The sequence below is a fragment of the Engraulis encrasicolus genome, chromosome 21 (assembly GCF_034702125.1).
Source record: "Engraulis encrasicolus isolate BLACKSEA-1 chromosome 21, IST_EnEncr_1.0, whole genome shotgun sequence".
NCBI classification, from domain to species: Eukaryota; Metazoa; Chordata; class Actinopteri; order Clupeiformes; family Engraulidae; genus Engraulis; species Engraulis encrasicolus.
Window position 1 is genome coordinate 32,017,069 of NC_085877.1, and position 18,007 is coordinate 32,035,075.

Below are 18,007 nucleotides of genomic sequence, written 5' to 3' on the forward strand. Positions count from 1 at the left end.
CCCATAGATGTGTATAGAAGACTAGATATGTCACCCCCTTCGTATCTAGTCTTCTATACACATCTATGGGTGAGCCCCCATTCTGAAACTTTGTGCCATTCATCTCTCGAAGTTCTAACCTGGCTCTCCTTAGATACTATGTGGTTCTGCAAAGTTCAACAGGGCAGAAACCACAGACATCCAGCGAGAGCCAGCTTACTCAAGTTCCACTTCCAGTATACCGGAACGTGAAGGAGAAACGTTCCGAGTCACGCTTCGAGCTATGTGTATCAGGAGAAGGTTATGGCGAACAAATTTAAGATTCACCGGCCAACTTTCTGTTCTGACAAGTGTACCAGTTGTGGGTGACAGAGAGAGAGAGAGAGAGAGAGAGAGAGAGAGAGAGAGAGAGAGAGAGAGAGAGAGAGAGAATGTGAAGCAATCTGGTTTCTCTATCTATCTATCTATCTATCTATCTATCTATCTATCTATCTATCTATCTATCTATCGGTTGTCTGGCTGGTCTGGGGATGGGGAAACCTAAGCACTGCTAGAGCCTGCTGGAGACATCCCACTATACTATATGGCCATTGGGTGCGCACACAACTTCAGCAGCACCAGCAACCAGCAGCCATGCTACAGGTCACCCTGTGATGCATTGGTTGGGCAGCAACCATAAGAAACCTACAACAAACCAAGCACTGACTGTGCTTGGTGCTCTGAGCTCTGTGCTCTCTCTCTCTCTCTCTCTCTCTCTCTCTCTCTCTCTCTCTCTCTCTCTCTCTCTCTCTCTCTCTCTCTCTCTCTCACACACACACACACACACACACACACACTCACACACACACACATCAAATATGGTAGTGGTGGCCTATACGCCACAATAGCCAGTGTGTGCTCTCAAACATAGGTTTACACACGGCCGCCATACACCCACCCGTAGCCTACACGAACGCTGAACCCTACATGCACAATACACGGTGGGAAAGGGCGCACGGATGGACGGATGGATGGATGCACTCTCCTCGCATCCCGCCTTCGTTCCATCACCAGCATCATCACCATCGCACAGAGAGCCACCATGTCCAGCCTGCTAGCCTGTGCGGTGTGCAACATACGACAGCTCAGATGCTCGCAAAAGCAAAGCCAATATGTCTTCCCCACGTCCGCCACTCGGCGCGACGGCTCTCGGTGTAGTATCATAATATACACGGAACATGGAGGACTCGGTTTTTATGCGGTTTATCATCACCTCAACCACACGCAGGTGCTATGCTACAGGCATCAGGCTAGAGAGAGAGAGAGAGAGAGAGAGAGAGAGAGAGAGAGAGAGAGAGAGAGAGAGAGAGAGAGAGAGAGAGAGAGAGAGAGAGATTATGTCATCAAATGGAATCGACGGAATGGAATGGAATATTTGCTCACCGTGCCTCGCTCAACCCCTCGTTCCGTCCGCATGTTTCCCACGAGGAGGTGAAGCGTCGGTGCTTGTCTTGCAACGGTCGATCCCGTGTCCTCTTTTTTTAACCTATGTCCCTCGTCGCCTCCACCGGGCGGCCACCAGCACCACCGAGCCAGCAGCAGCCTCGCGCCTCGCCGATCGTGGGGGGCACAGGGGCAAAGGAGCTTGCGCGACGCTCCAGCTCCCGCTCAGCTCGCGGGGGCTAAATTTTTACAAGCCGTACACCGCATCGTCCGCTGATTGGTCCTCACCTGCGCCGTGCCAGCCTATCGCGTTCCAGTGTCCTGCCAGGCGCACCTTATCCTAGCAACACCCGCAGCAGCCAAAGTCAAATAAATCAAATGATAGAGAGTTTAAGAGTGGCGATAAAATATGACACGTGCGATGTGAACTTGCTGTCGTAGCTTCTCCGTATGGCGGAATAAGACCAGTACTGATACGATGGTGGCTCTAAAGCATTGTGGTCCCTCAAACACAAGGGGAAAATGACACAACTTACGCACTCCAATTGTCACACATGAAGACACTCGAACTCGTAACGTAGGTCGTATGTAATTGTGTGTTTGTGTAAGCTGAAGAACATTTGGTGCTGTTGCGCACTGGGTTGTGCATGCTGCTCTGTTGCCTTCTCTTCATGGCAATGGGTAGCGCATGCGCAAGGCAGCAGGGGCTTCCACAGCGAGGATGATGGAGGATGGCGATTAAACCCCACTCAGTAATCATAGGTAGCCCAGCGCAGTGGTGATCTGTTCTGTTATGTCACCATCACCACTGTATAGGGCCTTACTGTAAGAAGGGCTGCTTACAAAAGATTCAGAGCACCCATCAGAAAGGTGGACTGACAGAACTAAAATGAAAATAACATGGGGTTAAACGTTTTGGGGTACGATGGAAAGATGAGGCAGGTGTGTGTGTGTGTGTGTGTGTGTGTGTGTGTGTGTGTGTGTGTGTGTGTGTGTGTGTGTGTGTGTGTGTGTGTGTGTGTGTGTGTGTGTGTGTCTGTGTGTCTGTGTGTGTGTGTGTGTGGAGGAGGGGGGGGTTCCATCCTTTGACATTAATGTTCAGTGTTTAGCTCGTTACCGATAGACCCCACATCGCATACAAGCATGTGTGTTTCGAGCGCCATGTCTCAGTTACCTGCTCCATCTTTTCTGTTCACCTGGAGACTGCACGCTCTTGTTTCCATGGGGTGGCTCGATTGCAATTCACTGTTTAGTCACACGAGGGCACAACGGCATCATGTTGGTGCTGCTGAACTGCTGGGAGTTTAGGAGATGTTCAGAAAACGCGTTACGCAGGTACCAAAATAGACATTTGATTGGAATGTGTTAAAAAATATATATAGAATAGAACAAGTTTCAACACAGAGAGACCATTTTCGACCCAAAGCATGTGAGCGCCTCAGTAAAAACCATGAGTAGGCCTATGACGCACCTTAGAACCATCTCTCTCTTTTGTGTGCTCTTTTCGAGGTGAAAAGTGACACCAAATAGTACATTTCAGTCTGACAATCCATCTCTCTCTCTCTCTCTCTCTCTCTCTCTCTCTCTCTCTCTCTCTCTCTCTCTCTCTCTCTCTCTCTCTCTCTCTCTCTCTCTCTCTCTCTCTATCTCTCTCTCACACTCACACACACTCACACTCTCACACACACACAACACACACCAGTCGCGCGCTCATCGAGTCTCAAGCTCATTCCGAGCATGCAGCTGCTGCTGTGTTTCTGATTCAGAACATTTTTTCCCTCGTTAGAGAGCACTGGGAATCAAGGTGAGGTTGCCTAAACAAAAAAAACATTTATGTGTCATGGCGGTCTAAAGATTCGAAAACTATCAACTATCACTTGGTGGATATCCAAACCAAACGTCACCTGTGGAGTATACAAGCTTACAAGGAGATGTTACGTCTGAAAGTCTTCGTGTTGGTAAGTTTATAATAATAATAATTATTATTGTTGCCATTATTATTATTATTATTATTATTATTATTATTATTATTATTATTATTATTATACCGTAAAATCAGACTGTTGATGTATTTGCGCCAACATTAGGACATAATTCAAAAACAAGTAGATGAATAATTACGAATGACATCAATTGTGGTCACCAATTAGATTACATGTTGTAATTTGGTGCTACAACAACAACAACACAAATTGTATTGTTGATATTTCGTTTCAGAGGAAATGGACTTCATTTTTAAAGAAGTCAAATGCTGATAGCCTATAGTAGGAAGAGCCTGAAAATACAGTAGCCTACAGTGGTGCTCATATGTTTACATACCCCAGCAGTATGCTTTCTTGGCGATTTCTCACAAATTATGAAGGATTACACAAAACCTTTTTTTCACTCATTGCTAGTGACTGGCTTGAGACGTTCATTAGCAATCTTCTGTGTATACTCTTTCAAAAGCATGATCCCAACCCAAACTACCCAAATTACCCTGTTCAAAAGTTTACATACCCTAGTTTCTGATGCTGATATGGCCCTGTTTAACATCAGGGACCGCTCTAAATTGTTTGTGGTAGTTGTGGATAAGGCTCTTAATTTTCTCAGATGACAAAACAGCACCTTCCTCCTGGCAGAATGGTTGTTTCCTATAATATCTTTAGGTGTCCTGCTGAAACCTCACATTTGAGGTTTCCCCTGAGTGGCTCAATGATGTTGAGATCAGGAGAGTGAGACGGTCGCCCAAAAACCTAATTTTATTCTTTCTGAAGCTAATGACGGGTTGATTTGGCTTTCTGTGTTGAAATATTGTCATGTTGGCATGTCCAAACAATGGACCATGTCCAGATTCAAGGCTGATGAGTGTCAGGTTTCCTCCAGTATTTTTCACAGGGCAATGTATTCATCATTCTGTGAGTATGGACTAAAACTGTAGTGCTTTTGTAACTCAAATGTCCCCATGACATCAGTGGTCCATGTTTCACAGAAGGGATGGTGTAACTTTCATAATAGGCTCCGTTGACTGTTCTCCAAATGGTACTGTTAATAGTGGCTGAAAAAAGGTCCATATTGATCTAATTTTTCCAAATGACTTTGTCAAAGGCATTCTGATGCTTCTCACTATGCTATTTGGTGTATCATATGCAAAATAACATGTTTGCATTTTTGTAGTAATGGCTTTCTCCTGGCAACCCCCAACAGCCCATCTTTCCTCAAGTGCCTCTTTGCTGTACAGTTTAAAACCTTTTTTCATGTTGTCCTATATTTCACCTGAAGTTATTTTTTGGTTGTCCTATGCCTCCTGAACAATTTCCCTTGCAATGATTATTGCAATGCAATGATTCCCTTTCCCAATTGATTGATTCCAACCAAACCCCTCATATTGCATTTCTGAATTGAAATTCCAACAGGGCCAACAGTATTTCAACAATATTTCGACACAGAAATCCAAATCAACCCGTCATTAGCTTCAGAAAGAATAAAATGAAGCTTTTAGAACGACCATCTCACTCTCCTGATCTCAACATCATTGAGCCACTCAGGGGAAACCTCAAATGCCAGGTTCCAGCAAGACACCCAAAGAAATTATAGGAAACAACCATTCTGCCAGGAAGAATGTGCTGTTTTGTCATCTGAAAAAAATTAAGAGCCTTATTCACAACTACCACAAACAATTTAGAGCGGTCCTTGATGTTAAACAGGGCCATATTCAGCATCAGAAACTAGGGTATGTAAACTTTTGAACAGGGTCAGTTGGGTAGTTTGGGAAGATTGCTAATAAATGTCTTAAGCCAGTCACTAGCAATGAGTGAAAAAAAAGATTTTGTGCAGTCCTTCATATTTTGTGAGAAATCGCAGAGAAAGTGTATATTCTGCTGGGGTATGTACACATATGAGCACCCCTGTATATTTCAAACAAGTAATAGGAAAAGGATGCAGTAAGGATGTTTCAAAGTGCGTCACAACAACTGTGTGTGTGTGTGTGTGTGTGCGCGCGCGCGTGTATAGTCATTGAGCTGTGTGCTTGGCTGGCATGATTTGGATAACACTGAGTTTGATTGCTGGCCACTGGATGATCCAGATGAGCTCAACATGATAGACTGTGGAGGTGAGTTGACAACAAACACACACACACACACACACACACACACACACACACACACACACACACACACACACACACACACACGTACACACACACGCAGGCACGCAGGCACGCAGGCACGCAGGCACGCAGGCACGCATGCCCAACCCATGCATGCCTGGTGCAGATCTAATGTCAGGATTGGGGGGGACAAAAAAGTGTTATGTCTGACAACAAATTTCAATATTATTTATTGTGGAGGGCATGTCCTATGCTGAAATGGTAATTAACATGCAACACATCCCCACACCACCGCCCTGGATTCGCACACTCACGCACGCACGCACGCACGCACACATACACTCAACACACTAAACAATGAAAGTAGAAGATGGCCATCCATTTTATTATTTGGAGAAGCAGAAAATGCAGAGAAACAAGCAAATTCAAAATCAAACATCCTACTTTTGGCAACATGCGTCTGTGTTTGTCTGTGTGTGTGTGTGTGTGTGTGTGTGTGTGTGTGCGTGTGCGTGCGCGAACGTACGTGTGTGTGTGTGTGGGTGGGTGCATGTGGCTGAGAGTGGATGTGTGTGTGTGTCTGTTGTCTCTGCTGTGTGCTTTTCTGCGTGTGTGTCTGTGTGTGTGTGCGTGTGCGTGTGCGTGTGCGTGTGTGTGTGTGTGCGTGTGCGTGTGCGTATGTGTGTGTGTGTGTGTGTGTGTGTGTGTGCGTGTGTGTGTGTGTGTGCGCGCGCGTGTGTGTGCGTGTGCGTGTGCGTGTGCGTGTGTGTGTGTGTATGTTGTGTTGCCAGGTCTGGAGATGGCCTGGGTGCTGCGTCCTCCCCAGCGCGTGGTCACAGGAGAGGAGTTTGATGTGGTCTACTCGGTCACGGTGAGGGACCACTTCTACCAGTGGGCAGTGGACCACCACATCTTCTCTCACAGGTAGGGTCGCCAAGAGTCCCTTGAAATACGCGATCGTATTGTATTATTTAGAGATAAAAGTACGGGCTCCATATTGAGTTGAAAAAGGACACGCACGGGACGTTAAAATGCAGGAACTAGAAGACATGCAACTTTTTCTGGGGGAGGATCCCCAGACCCCCACCTCAATGAAGTGTCCCGTATTTTTTCTATGGAAAGTTGCCAACCCTACTCACAAAGACATCTTGTGTCCCGGGCCCAGGGAGATGGGGGCCCATAATTGGATTAGATTGTATGTATTGGATTTGAGGCCCCTTCATGTCTTTGTCCCGGGCCCAGCCAAAGCTGTCAGAGGCCCTGCCTATGGCCATGCCCCTGTAGGAGACTAATAGGAGACATGGATCCTCAAATGCTGAGACGCGCGTCCACAGCGCAAGGTGCACCCAGAGAAGGGCGAGAGGGGCAGAGGGAACCTGTGACATCATTAGAGGGCGATCATCTCTCTCTCTCTCTTTCTCTTTCTCTTTCTCTTTCTCTTTCTCTTTCTCTTTCTCTCTCTCTCTTTTTCTCTTTCTCTCTCTCTCTCTCTCTCTCTCTCTCTCTCTCTCTCTCTCTCTCTCTCTCTCTCTCTCTCTCTCTCTCTCTCCTCAGCTCCATCAGTAATGCAGCTGATGCCAGGCGGTTCTGTGAACAGCATGAGTGTCCGGACTGGAAAGATGCCAATGGGAACAACTGCTGCATCCACCACGCCAACATCCACTCCTGCCCAATGGGGTTCCTGGTACGCCATCCCCTACCAAGATTATGTGATATGATATGATATAATATGACATGATATGATATGATATGATATGATATGATATGATATGATATGATATGATATGATATGATATGATATGATATGATATGATATGATATGATATGATATGATATGACACTGTATGATATGATATGATATGATATGATATGATATGATATGATATGATATGATGTGATATGCTATGATAGCATATGATATGATACGATACGATTGCGGTATGTTATCATACGTGTATAATATGATACAAATAGTGTATCTGGCAACACTCCTGCCTAAGGGGATTCCGAGTATGCCAGCACCAGTACAGTACAATACAATACGATACAAAACAATGCAATGTGCAAAACGATACGATACGATTATGATACAATCTGATACAATATAGTGCAATCTGACACAATATATTGCTATGCGATACTGTATTCACCATGTCAACATACACTCCTGCCTAATGGGCTACCTGGTATACCAGGATCTAACAACGTGTTACGATACGATATGATACAATACGATACGACACGGCATGCCACGATGTTGACTAGCAACATTGTTACAAACTAAATGCTGCCTCTGCCATGTATGCAGGTGAGGGAGAGAATCTGTGGTCCCTGGATCCCAGATGATGGCAGAATATTCACTCACACCATCTCCACTGCCGGCAAGATGACCCAGACCAATTGGACAGCCAAGGTAATGCATAATAATTACAATTATATTATAATAACATAACAATCTTATAATAGCATAGTAAATTCAATATATAGAGTATGATGCCAAAAATCCAAGGAAGAGACAAATTATAAATATGATGTGACAGATATGACAGATAGATACACTAACTCACAAAGGAAATCAATCTTTGCTACATAATTCTTGTACTTGGTGTGTGTGTGTGTGTGTATGTGTGTGTGTGTGTGTGTGTGTGTGTGTGTGTGTGTGTGTGTGTGTGTGTGTGTGTGTGTGTGTGTGTGTGTGTGTGTGTGTGTGTGTGTGTGTGTACAGGTTGTGTTGACCCATGTTGGAGTCACCTCTCTCATCGCTCATATCCGTGTGGGGAACATGCAGGTGGCTCTGGAGTCCACAAGCATAGCTGTCTCACCCACTGGTACGTGTGTGTGTGTGTGTGTGTGTGTGTGTGTGTGTGTGTGTGTGTGTGTGTGTGTGTGTGTGTGTGTGTGTGTGTGTGTGTGTGTGTGTGTGTGTGTGTGTGCGTCATGCGTGTGTGCCTCTGTGCGTGTGTGTGTGTATTCGTCTGTATGTGTGTGCGTGTAACGGAGGCTAGCAGAGTTGCCGTGGAACGTTAGTAAACCGCCCTCCGAAAGAAGGCCGAGAAATTTCTTTACGGAAAACATTCTCGAGCTTGGGAGTATGGGGTGCCACTGAGAGCTCTGGCAGTATCTCCTTTCTCAGATACTGTATGTGCGAGGTTTGAGCAGACACCCCCTGGCCGATGATGGTCAGAGAGCGATGGAGCAAGGTGGCTGGAGAGGAAGCTAGGGCAGGACACCTGACAAATTGACCGAAGAGCGACGGAAGGGAGGCGAACGGGGAGGTGGTTGGCGCGAGCAAGAAAGCGAATTTCTGACTGGAGACAGGTGAGCAGAGAATAACTCCAGTGTAGTTAATTAAGATGCGTTACAAATTTCGGGGCACTGAAATTACACCGAATGGTGGCTGAGCGGGGAATGAGATGCAAGTGATTGAAATAGGCTTGCTTATCTTTTCGCGCTGACTAATGACAGTTGAGCAAAGAATAGAATGCAGGTGGTGATTAGGGCATGTCAAATTTCATTCAACGCTTCTCCCAAACGTTTGTTTTTAACAAAAACGTGCAATAAAATGTGTGCGTGTGTGTGTGTGTGTGTAGACGGTGTGTATGATGAGTATGAGCTGTGCTCCACGTGTTCCGCTGACTGTTTCAACTGTCCTGTGTGTGTGTGTGTGTGCGCGTGTGTGTGTGTAGTGTGTGGAGACGGTGTGTGTGACGAGGATGAGCTATGCTCCACATGTCCAGCTGACTGCTCCGACTGTCCCATGAGCCCCTCTGTCAAGACGGCCATCGGGCTGCCATTAACCATCGTCATCATCAGCTTCATACTCACTGCAGTGGTGAGAACACGCACGCACGCACGCACGCACGCACGCACGCACGCTCACATTTTCCACACTTGCGTTGTTGTATTTCTTTATTTATTTTGTTTGTGAAGCACATTGACTTGACTTGACACACACACACACACACACACACACACACGCACACACACACACACACACACACACACACGCACACACACACACACACACACACATATACACGTATTCACGCATGCACGGACACACACACACAAACACGCACGCAGTGTGATTGAAGTGTCGTTATCATCTTCAGTGGTTTCATTATCAGAAACAGCGACTGCTGTGGGATGAGAGCTGGATCATTGATTACAACCAAATCAAACAAGGTATTTAATAACCCCATTTCTTAAATTTTGTACCGTCATACAAATGTCTGTGTGTGTGTGTGTGTGTGTGTGTGTGTGTGTGTGTGTGTGTGTGTGTGTGTGTGTGTGTGTGTGTGTGTGTGTGTGTGTGTGTGTGACTTCTGTCTTTGAGTGTGTGTGCACGTTTGTGTTTACTTCTTCTATTACTTTTGACACATCTGGTTAATATGTCTTAAAACACATTAACACAGTCATGCCATCTCTCTGTACCGATATACAGGGGTGGAAAAGTAACTTATTACTTTTACTCAATATTGTACTTGAGTAGCTTTTATGAATACTTTGTACTTTTTAAGTACATTTTTAAATTAATACTTTTACTTGTACTTGAGTATATTTTGACCCAAGTACTTTACTCAATTACTCTGGAACCTGGCCTGAGTACTGAGTAAAAAAAAAATGACTGAGAGACAAAATGCCATGCACAATAATGCCACAATCCGCCAGAAATGAAAGATTGTGCAGGATGGCACACAGCATTTCCACTATTTTACTATCTTGTATCAATGTATTGGATGATGGCTGGTGCCAAGCAAGAGATAGAGGTTATGGAGGACGATATTCAAGAAAAATAAACATGACATTCTCAAGAGGAAAGCTAATTAAAAGTAACTAAGTACTTTTTACTCAAATTGCATTTTAAGTGAAGTACTTTTTACTGTTACTTGAGTAGATTTTTAGATAGGTACTTTTACTTGTACTTGAGTAGAATTTAGGCAAAGTAAAGATACTTTTACTTGAGTACACATTTTCTGTACTCTTTCCACCTCTGCCGATATACTATGACTCTGACAATAGACTATAAAGTATGCATGGGTAAATATGTGTACAGACACAATTTATAAATAAATATGTACTGCTCTAATTGATATACAGTCGATGGTCTTTGTAGATTATGTTGTTAGCCTGTGTGTGTGTGTCTGTGTGTGCATGTGTGTGTACCCATAGCCTATTGCAGTGGTTCCAAAACATTTTCAACGGGGACACTAGCGCTGCACGATTATGGAAAAAATCATGATCACGATTATTTTGGTCAAAATCATAATCACGATTATTAATCACGATTATTGATTTTTGCAGATTTTTTGGGAAATTATAACAAGATGAAATATAACCAAGAATGAATTACATACGGGACGAGCAAAATCAAATGAATTGTAATAATTATGTAAAGGCAATAGCATGAAACTTAAGTGGACAGATTTCTGGCCAGAAACACCAGCCTGTCAGTATGTTCTGGCTTCAAGGATGCTCTCAAAAGTAGGTCACTATTGCCACGATTAAATCACGATTAAAATCATGAGTTCGATTTCACTATTTTATCACGATTTTGATTATTTTTCGATTAATTGTGCAGCCCTAGGGGACACCCTTTTGAACTTCAGAATATTTTCATGACCGCCCCACCACCCATCCACCATACACACTAAGAAATACCAGAGATTCTTTAAGTATAGAGATATGTAATAGGTTTCTATGGGCACCTAACGCGACCAGGTTCCGGTCTGCCTAAAGGGCCGTGTCATAATGCTCCTACAATGAATAGAACAGTCCTTAGGTCTGCCTAGGTCTGCCTAAGGGGGGCCATAATAGAACCAGGAAACAATGGGTCAATGGAACCTCTCTCTCTCTACTCTCTCTGGAAATACTGTGTCAGAAATGACACCAAATGTGTGTGCTCAGGGACAACACATTTGAATGTGTGTGCTAAGGGGCAACACATGTTGTGTCAATTGTTAGATGTGTGTAAGAAAGGGGTAATAATAGTGTAAGAACAAGGAATCAAAGAAATACAAACTATTTTTTGTGTAATATTCAAACCATAGTCTAGGTTTGTGATGAATATTTGGCAACATTGTAAATTTAAATTACATTTATGATAAGAATTATTCATTTACAATTTTTTGCACAAAATATGTCAAACACAGCATTTTTCCTGAATAATACACATGTTGTGTCATATTCCACACACTATGTGTTGAAATCACATTAACACAATACATGTGTCAAAAATGACACATTCCTTCTTAGACTATAGTCTTACCCTAGCAATGGATTTCTAGAAATATCAGCGGGCAAACTATTAATGGAAAATCTAGCAATATTAATGGACAAAAAAAATGCCTAGGCTGCTAGGAATCCACAGGACAACACCTGCGTGAAGCTGGACCGCCTCAGGCCCAAAATGCTGAAACAACACTGCAGATTGTATGTGCTATGTTTGTGCCAGATAGTGCTGTAAAAAATCATTTGTGCTATTAAGACTTTTGAGTAATTTAGATACTCAAATACTCGTACTTTTAATACATTTTTCTGACCTGTGATGTCACGCAGCCCCCCCTCCACGTCCAAATTTCATCGAAGTAGTTTCAATCGAAGGCTATTTGTTTGTGCTCATTTGTGCTGTGAAAGTTAACGCTTCAATCACTTGTTTTGTAAGGTTGCAGTCATTTTATTTTATTATTATGCTATTATTTTATTAATAGCACAAACGAAAAAATGTAGAGCACAAACACAGCACTTACAATCTGCAGTGTTGTTTCAGCATTTTGGGTCTGAGGGGGGGGGGGGGGGGGGTTCAACTTCACGCAGATCAGGAACACAAATAAGCCAATATCCCTTAACCATACAAATGAATACTGTTACTAACCAAATTATGCAATTATGTTAGCTGTGGATTTCCCGTTTTTATGCAATGCCCCTTTTGTCCTGGACCCCCCTTCAGTACCTCCACGACCCCCTAGGGGTCCCGACCCCCAGTTTGGGAATGACTGGCTTATTGTAATTATTTTGTCCATGGTTTGTGTAGACTACATTGCCCGGGCGACCACTGGCAGTGTGATGAGCGTCCCATTGGCCAATAGCGACTCGAATGCCAGCTGTGTGACAGCCGTCAGCTCCTGCACAGCCAATCAGAATGCTCGAAAATCTCCGTACACACACACTGGGATCTAGTGAGTATTTATACACACACACACACACACACACACACACACACACACACACACACACACACACACACACACACACACACACACACACACACACACACACACACACACACACACAAACAAATGCAAGTACCAGTAAGTGACAGGCTTACTTTTTATATGCCAAAAAATAGATTCTCGCACATCTACCCATAGCACTACTGATGTTTATAGGTGCAGTATGTAATATGTTTAGTAGTTTATTTACAGAATTCTTGCTGCTTATTCACAGATGTTACCTTTTTCATGAATACTTACCATCACCATGAAAGTCTAAGTATTTATTTAAGACTGGGAAAATTACACTTTTCTTTTATAAAAAGGTGGATCTTCTCCATATCTGCCATTGAGAATTTCCAGTTATAGACATTTTAGCTGCAAAACTTACTGTACTTTAGTCATACTTGTAAATTTTGATTTATTACGTAGTTACTATTTATGAAAATGTCAAATTGGTCAAAGCCATCGCAAAGGGCCCCCTACCAAATACTTACAATGTAATGAGGACCCAAATAATGCTGGGCGCCCTCTCCCCCTGGGCCCGGTTTCTCTGTACACACATACTTGAACATCTATCCATCCGGTTCTGGTTCTGGTTCTAGTTTTCCAGTCTGGTTCTGTGTGTAGTGGTGGTTCTAGTTCTTTAGTTCTGGTTCTAGTTTTCCAGTCTGGTTCTGTGTGTAGTGGTGGTTCTAGTTCTTTAGTTCTGGTTCTAGTTTTCCAGTCTGGTTCTGTGTGCAGTGATGGGAGGACCGTGGCCATCAGGAAGATCAGGACCAAGAGTTTCTCCCTCTCCAAAGCCGTACGCCAGGAAGTCAAACAAGTCAGGTACGACAAAATATAGTGTGTGTGTGTTTGTGTGTGTGTGTGGGTATGTACGTGTGTGTGAACGCGCGCACATGTGTGTGTGGTTTGTGCATGGAAGAAAGTACTGACGGCTAGCTGATGAGAAATTGTGTGTGTTTATCGTGCATGTGTATGTGTGTGTGTGTGTGTGTGTGTGTGTGTGTGTGTGTGTGTGTGTGTGTGTGTGTGTGTGTGTGTGTGTGTGTGTGTGTGTGTGTGTGTGTGTGTGTGTGTGTGTGTGTGTGTGTGTGTTTGGGTGCATGCGTGTTTGTGTGTGTGTGTTTGTCTGTGTGTTCGTGCATGGAAGAAAGTACTAACGGCAAGCTGATGAGAAAGTATGTGTGTGTGTGTGTGTGTGTGTGTGTGTGTGTGTGTGTGTGTGTGTGTGTGTGTGTGTGTGTGTGTGTGTGTGTGTGTGTGTGTGTGTGTCTGTGTGTGATCTATTCCAGAGAGCTGGACCACCCCAACCTGTGTAAGTTCTACGGTGGTTGTGTGGAGGCTCCCAACGTTTTCATCGTGACAGAGTACTGCCCCAAAGGAAGCCTGAATGACGTGCTCCTCAACGAAGACATTCCTCTCAACTGGGGCTTCAGGTATACACACACACACACACATGCACACATGCATGCACGTACACAGATGCAAACACACACACACACATGCATACACACGTCAAACACATGCAAACACATACATACACACACACACACACACACACACACGCACGCACGCACGCACGCACGCACGCACGCACGCACGCACACACACACAAACACACACACGCACACACCATATACGAACGTTACTCAAGAACCATGCAACATCATTCAAATATTCACGACATAAGGTAAAAAAAAGTGAATAGAGCCCTGACACTGGTGCATTATAAAAATGAATGGTGAACACACTTGACCTTTACTGCTCAGGTACTACAGCACGTACCTACCGGGAGGGAAGATTTAGGTCAGTGTTAGCTTAATAAAAAAAAACCCATGGGTACACTGCAGGAGTCACATACATGTGTGTGTGTGTGTGTGTGTGTGTGTGTGTGTGTGTGTGTGTGTGTGTGTGTGTGTGTGTGTGTGTGTGTGTGTGTGTGTGTGTGTGTGTGTGTGTGTGTGTGTGTGTGTGTGCACATATGCATGCAATTTGCATCTGTGTGGGGGTGTATGTGTGCGTGCAATTGTGTGTGTGTGTGTGCGTGTGCATGCAAGCCATCGTCTCTGTCTCTGCCTCTGGAACTACAGATGGTGTAACTTCAATCTGCTCATTACCGTGCCGGGCCGCGGCAGCGTACCGTGATCATTACACCCTGTGGCCATTCGGAATGCGGGGGGCAGTATAGCACCGCTTTTGCAGAGCAGCGTCTGCCTGTGTCTGTGGTCTGTGTGTGCTTCCGTCCTTGCCCGTCCCCCAGTTTTAGTAGTAGTAGAAATGCAGTCAGCAAATTGCATGTTTTATTTAGCATTGGGCATTTGATAGGGCATTTGATAATAACACAAGTGTGAGCCCTAAACAAGACCACCATGTGAATTTAAACTCGACTTTTTTTCTGTCTTGCATTCACCGTCTCCCAATCCGTCCCTTACTTATTTCGGCACTATTCAAGCCAGGAACGGGTATCCTCAGGATACAGAGTTTGCATACCTACTACAATTTGAACCGGTAAAGACAATTAAAACCGAGTCAATCAGACAGGAACACCATTGTAATTAAGTGTGTCCCGTGACGCCAGCATGAGAGAGATCGAATTTTAAATTTGGCGACGACATTCTGTCTTCAAAACTGGCATCGGCCGCTTCCAATTTAGGACCATAGGCCTATTCAACCGTTTCCACAACCTCACTGATCACAGTTGCTTCATCTCTAATGCCAGGGCTAAGAATAACGAAAATAGCAAAACAGAGTAGGCTAATAAACCGTAATGGAGAGACTGAGGAGACATGAAATCAAGCGGCGGAGTTCGGACCATTTTGAGTGGACCGATGTCGCTTGCTTTGTGTAGCCCTATCAAGCAAGCCAGTCTGTCTCATTTGTGCGATGAGCACACAAACACAAATTGAACCACTCGTGTAGTGTCAGTCAAACAGACATGAACAACATTGTAGCCTAATGAAGTAGTGCCCCGTCATGTCAGCATGAGAGAAGTGATTTTACATTTGGCGACGACATTCCGTCTTTAAAACTGGCGCATGCCGCTTCCCCTATTGCAGGCTATTAACCTGATCTACACTGTCGTTACCACAAAAAACAAGGTAGCACAACTTAATACTATTACTAGCCTATATATCTGGTAGCCTAAATAGTAGGTTGAAGACGGGGGTATTGGTGCACTGTTTTTTTTGCGAAGCAGAGTAATCTGCTTCAGTGTAGCTCATTGTACGTTGATCCCTCCCTCAGTTTTAGGCTACAAGTGGAAAGAGTCAGCCAATTGCGCGTTGCACATAACATTGGGTATTTGATAATAACACAAGCGTGATCCCTAAACAAGACCGCCAGTCGATGGTGTTTTGTTTTCATTATTCTGTCCTGCATTCACCGTCTCAATTCCGCTCCTAACTTATAGGCTAAGTGATGTCTGTTAATTATTTCTGCACTACCTATTCAAGTCAGGAACGGATATCCTCAGGATAGCCTACGGACTAATAGGTTGAAGACGTTTTTTTTTGTATTGGTGCTTGTGAACATTTCATCCTTTCAATGCGCTGTTGTGCGCGATCGACGGGATTCCGGTTAACTGGGGATGTGATGCACACATGACAAGACATCTGTTACACCAAGTGTGGCTAATCATCTGTGATTAGGACTGCAAATTCCGTTGCTTCGGTGGAGATGCGAACCAACAGTATGACTGGGGAACTATGACTCCTTCGGAGGCTGGATAACCTGTCGCGCCACGACATGTCACAAAAGGCTGTGCAGTCCCTGCTGTAACCCACCCCCTCCCCCACAGACAAACATTCATGTTCTGAAAAGTTCAACACGTTCTGAAAATTTTAGCCGCTTTGCATTAAGTTTTCGAGCAGACACTTGTCCACGGTGACGCAACATCGAAAGAGAAACGCAGAGACTGTTCACAAATAACTGAATAAAGATTTCATTAAAAAAACACAGCATTTCTATGAAAATGTGCTGGGTGACCACACTGCCTATGCCTATCCAGATGCACGTATAGCAACAATGAGAAAGAGAGGGAGAGACGGAGAGAGAGAGCGATTAGCGCGTATCTGTGTGTGTGTGTGTGTGTGCATCTGCGTGTGTGTGTGTGTGTGTGTGTGTGTGTGTGTGTCGGGGAACATTTGAAGTGAAAAAAAACACCCTCCCCCACTTCAGCATCAGATGTTGGTGGTCTACAGTCAATCCTTGTTTACCCGACTATCTTGTAGCCCAGTCATGAAGTTCATAAAGCCATCGGTAGCCTATAGGCCAAGATATCCAAAATCCCTCCGCAAATTTCTGCATTGCCTGAGTTCATAGGCTAAAACAACTTTATTTAGGCCTGACTTATTTAGCTTACTTTATTAGCCTTATTTAGGCCTATTATCGTATTTAGGCTTTAACATGGGCCTATTTTACAAAATATCGAAAGAAGGAAAAGACACGACAGACAAGTTGAGGCTTACTGATCGTAGCCTATTACAGCAAACCGAACATGCGCTTTATGAACAGACTAGCCTGAGGGCAAACATCTTCTTGGCACTATTGAGATAACCAGGCCATGCCAGGAATTCAACTACCTGGGCACACACTAAAATACTGACAGACTACAATTGCTTGGATCTTCAGTGGGTTTCGTGGGTCCGGGGGGGATGGGTGGTGATGGCACGCTTGATGTATTTTTCCCCACCCCATGCATGCACGCGGATACACAGGGTCGGGATATTCACCCAATGAATGACTGAGTGCGGCTAAATATGCCTGTTGCATATCGTAGCCTAATTATTCACACATCACGTCAAGTCACAAATTAGTAGTCTCTTGCAGTTGACCTATGCCAAATTAGGCCTAACGTCTTCCCTGTAAGACTGCACTAATTCAAACAGGTAGGGCCTAGAGGAGTCGGCTTACCCTATAGCCAAAGTCTATAAAATGTAGCCTATTTTTTGTAATTTCCAATTATCTAATAGGCTATGTTTACGAAAATGATTTGTTGCGCTACGACGGTGCTCAAGACAAGTTGGAACATAATCATCTCAACTGCTCCCTTAAAAAACGGCTGGTGTCACATCGGGAAGACCGCAGTCTTCATTTGCTGCCTAAATTGTAACAGTTTAAATGCCTCATATCCAAGCAGCACAATCGAAACTATTGGCTATCTAGCTTGTGAGTTTGGCTGGTAGGCTTATTCAACAAGACGAGTCAATTGGAATAAGGTCTTGCGAAGAGTGGAAAGAGTTTCGTTACAGGCTACGTCGTGTGTGTGTGGGCGAGAGAGGGAGAGAGAGAATTTTATTTT

At 44.2% G+C, this 18,007-nt stretch overlaps 1 protein-coding gene across 1 annotated transcript in view; it reads left to right on the forward strand.

Moving 5' to 3' along the window:
* Positions 1-3,332: 3,332 nt before the first annotated feature.
* The window catches only part of LOC134437368 (atrial natriuretic peptide receptor 1-like), a 32,045-nt gene continuing 17,370 nt past the window's right edge, over positions 3,333-18,007 (forward strand). The window contains exons 1-11 of the mRNA XM_063186861.1: positions 3,333-3,359; positions 5,395-5,494; positions 6,283-6,415; positions 7,046-7,175; positions 7,800-7,904; positions 8,217-8,319; positions 9,178-9,323; positions 9,604-9,676; positions 12,525-12,669; positions 13,447-13,533; positions 14,001-14,144. Coding sequence (XP_063042931.1) covers positions 3,333-3,359; positions 5,395-5,494; positions 6,283-6,415; positions 7,046-7,175; positions 7,800-7,904; positions 8,217-8,319; positions 9,178-9,323; positions 9,604-9,676; positions 12,525-12,669; positions 13,447-13,533; positions 14,001-14,144 — 1,193 coding nt within the window. The remainder of the gene's footprint in view (positions 3,360-5,394; positions 5,495-6,282; positions 6,416-7,045; positions 7,176-7,799; positions 7,905-8,216; positions 8,320-9,177; positions 9,324-9,603; positions 9,677-12,524; positions 12,670-13,446; positions 13,534-14,000; positions 14,145-18,007) is intronic.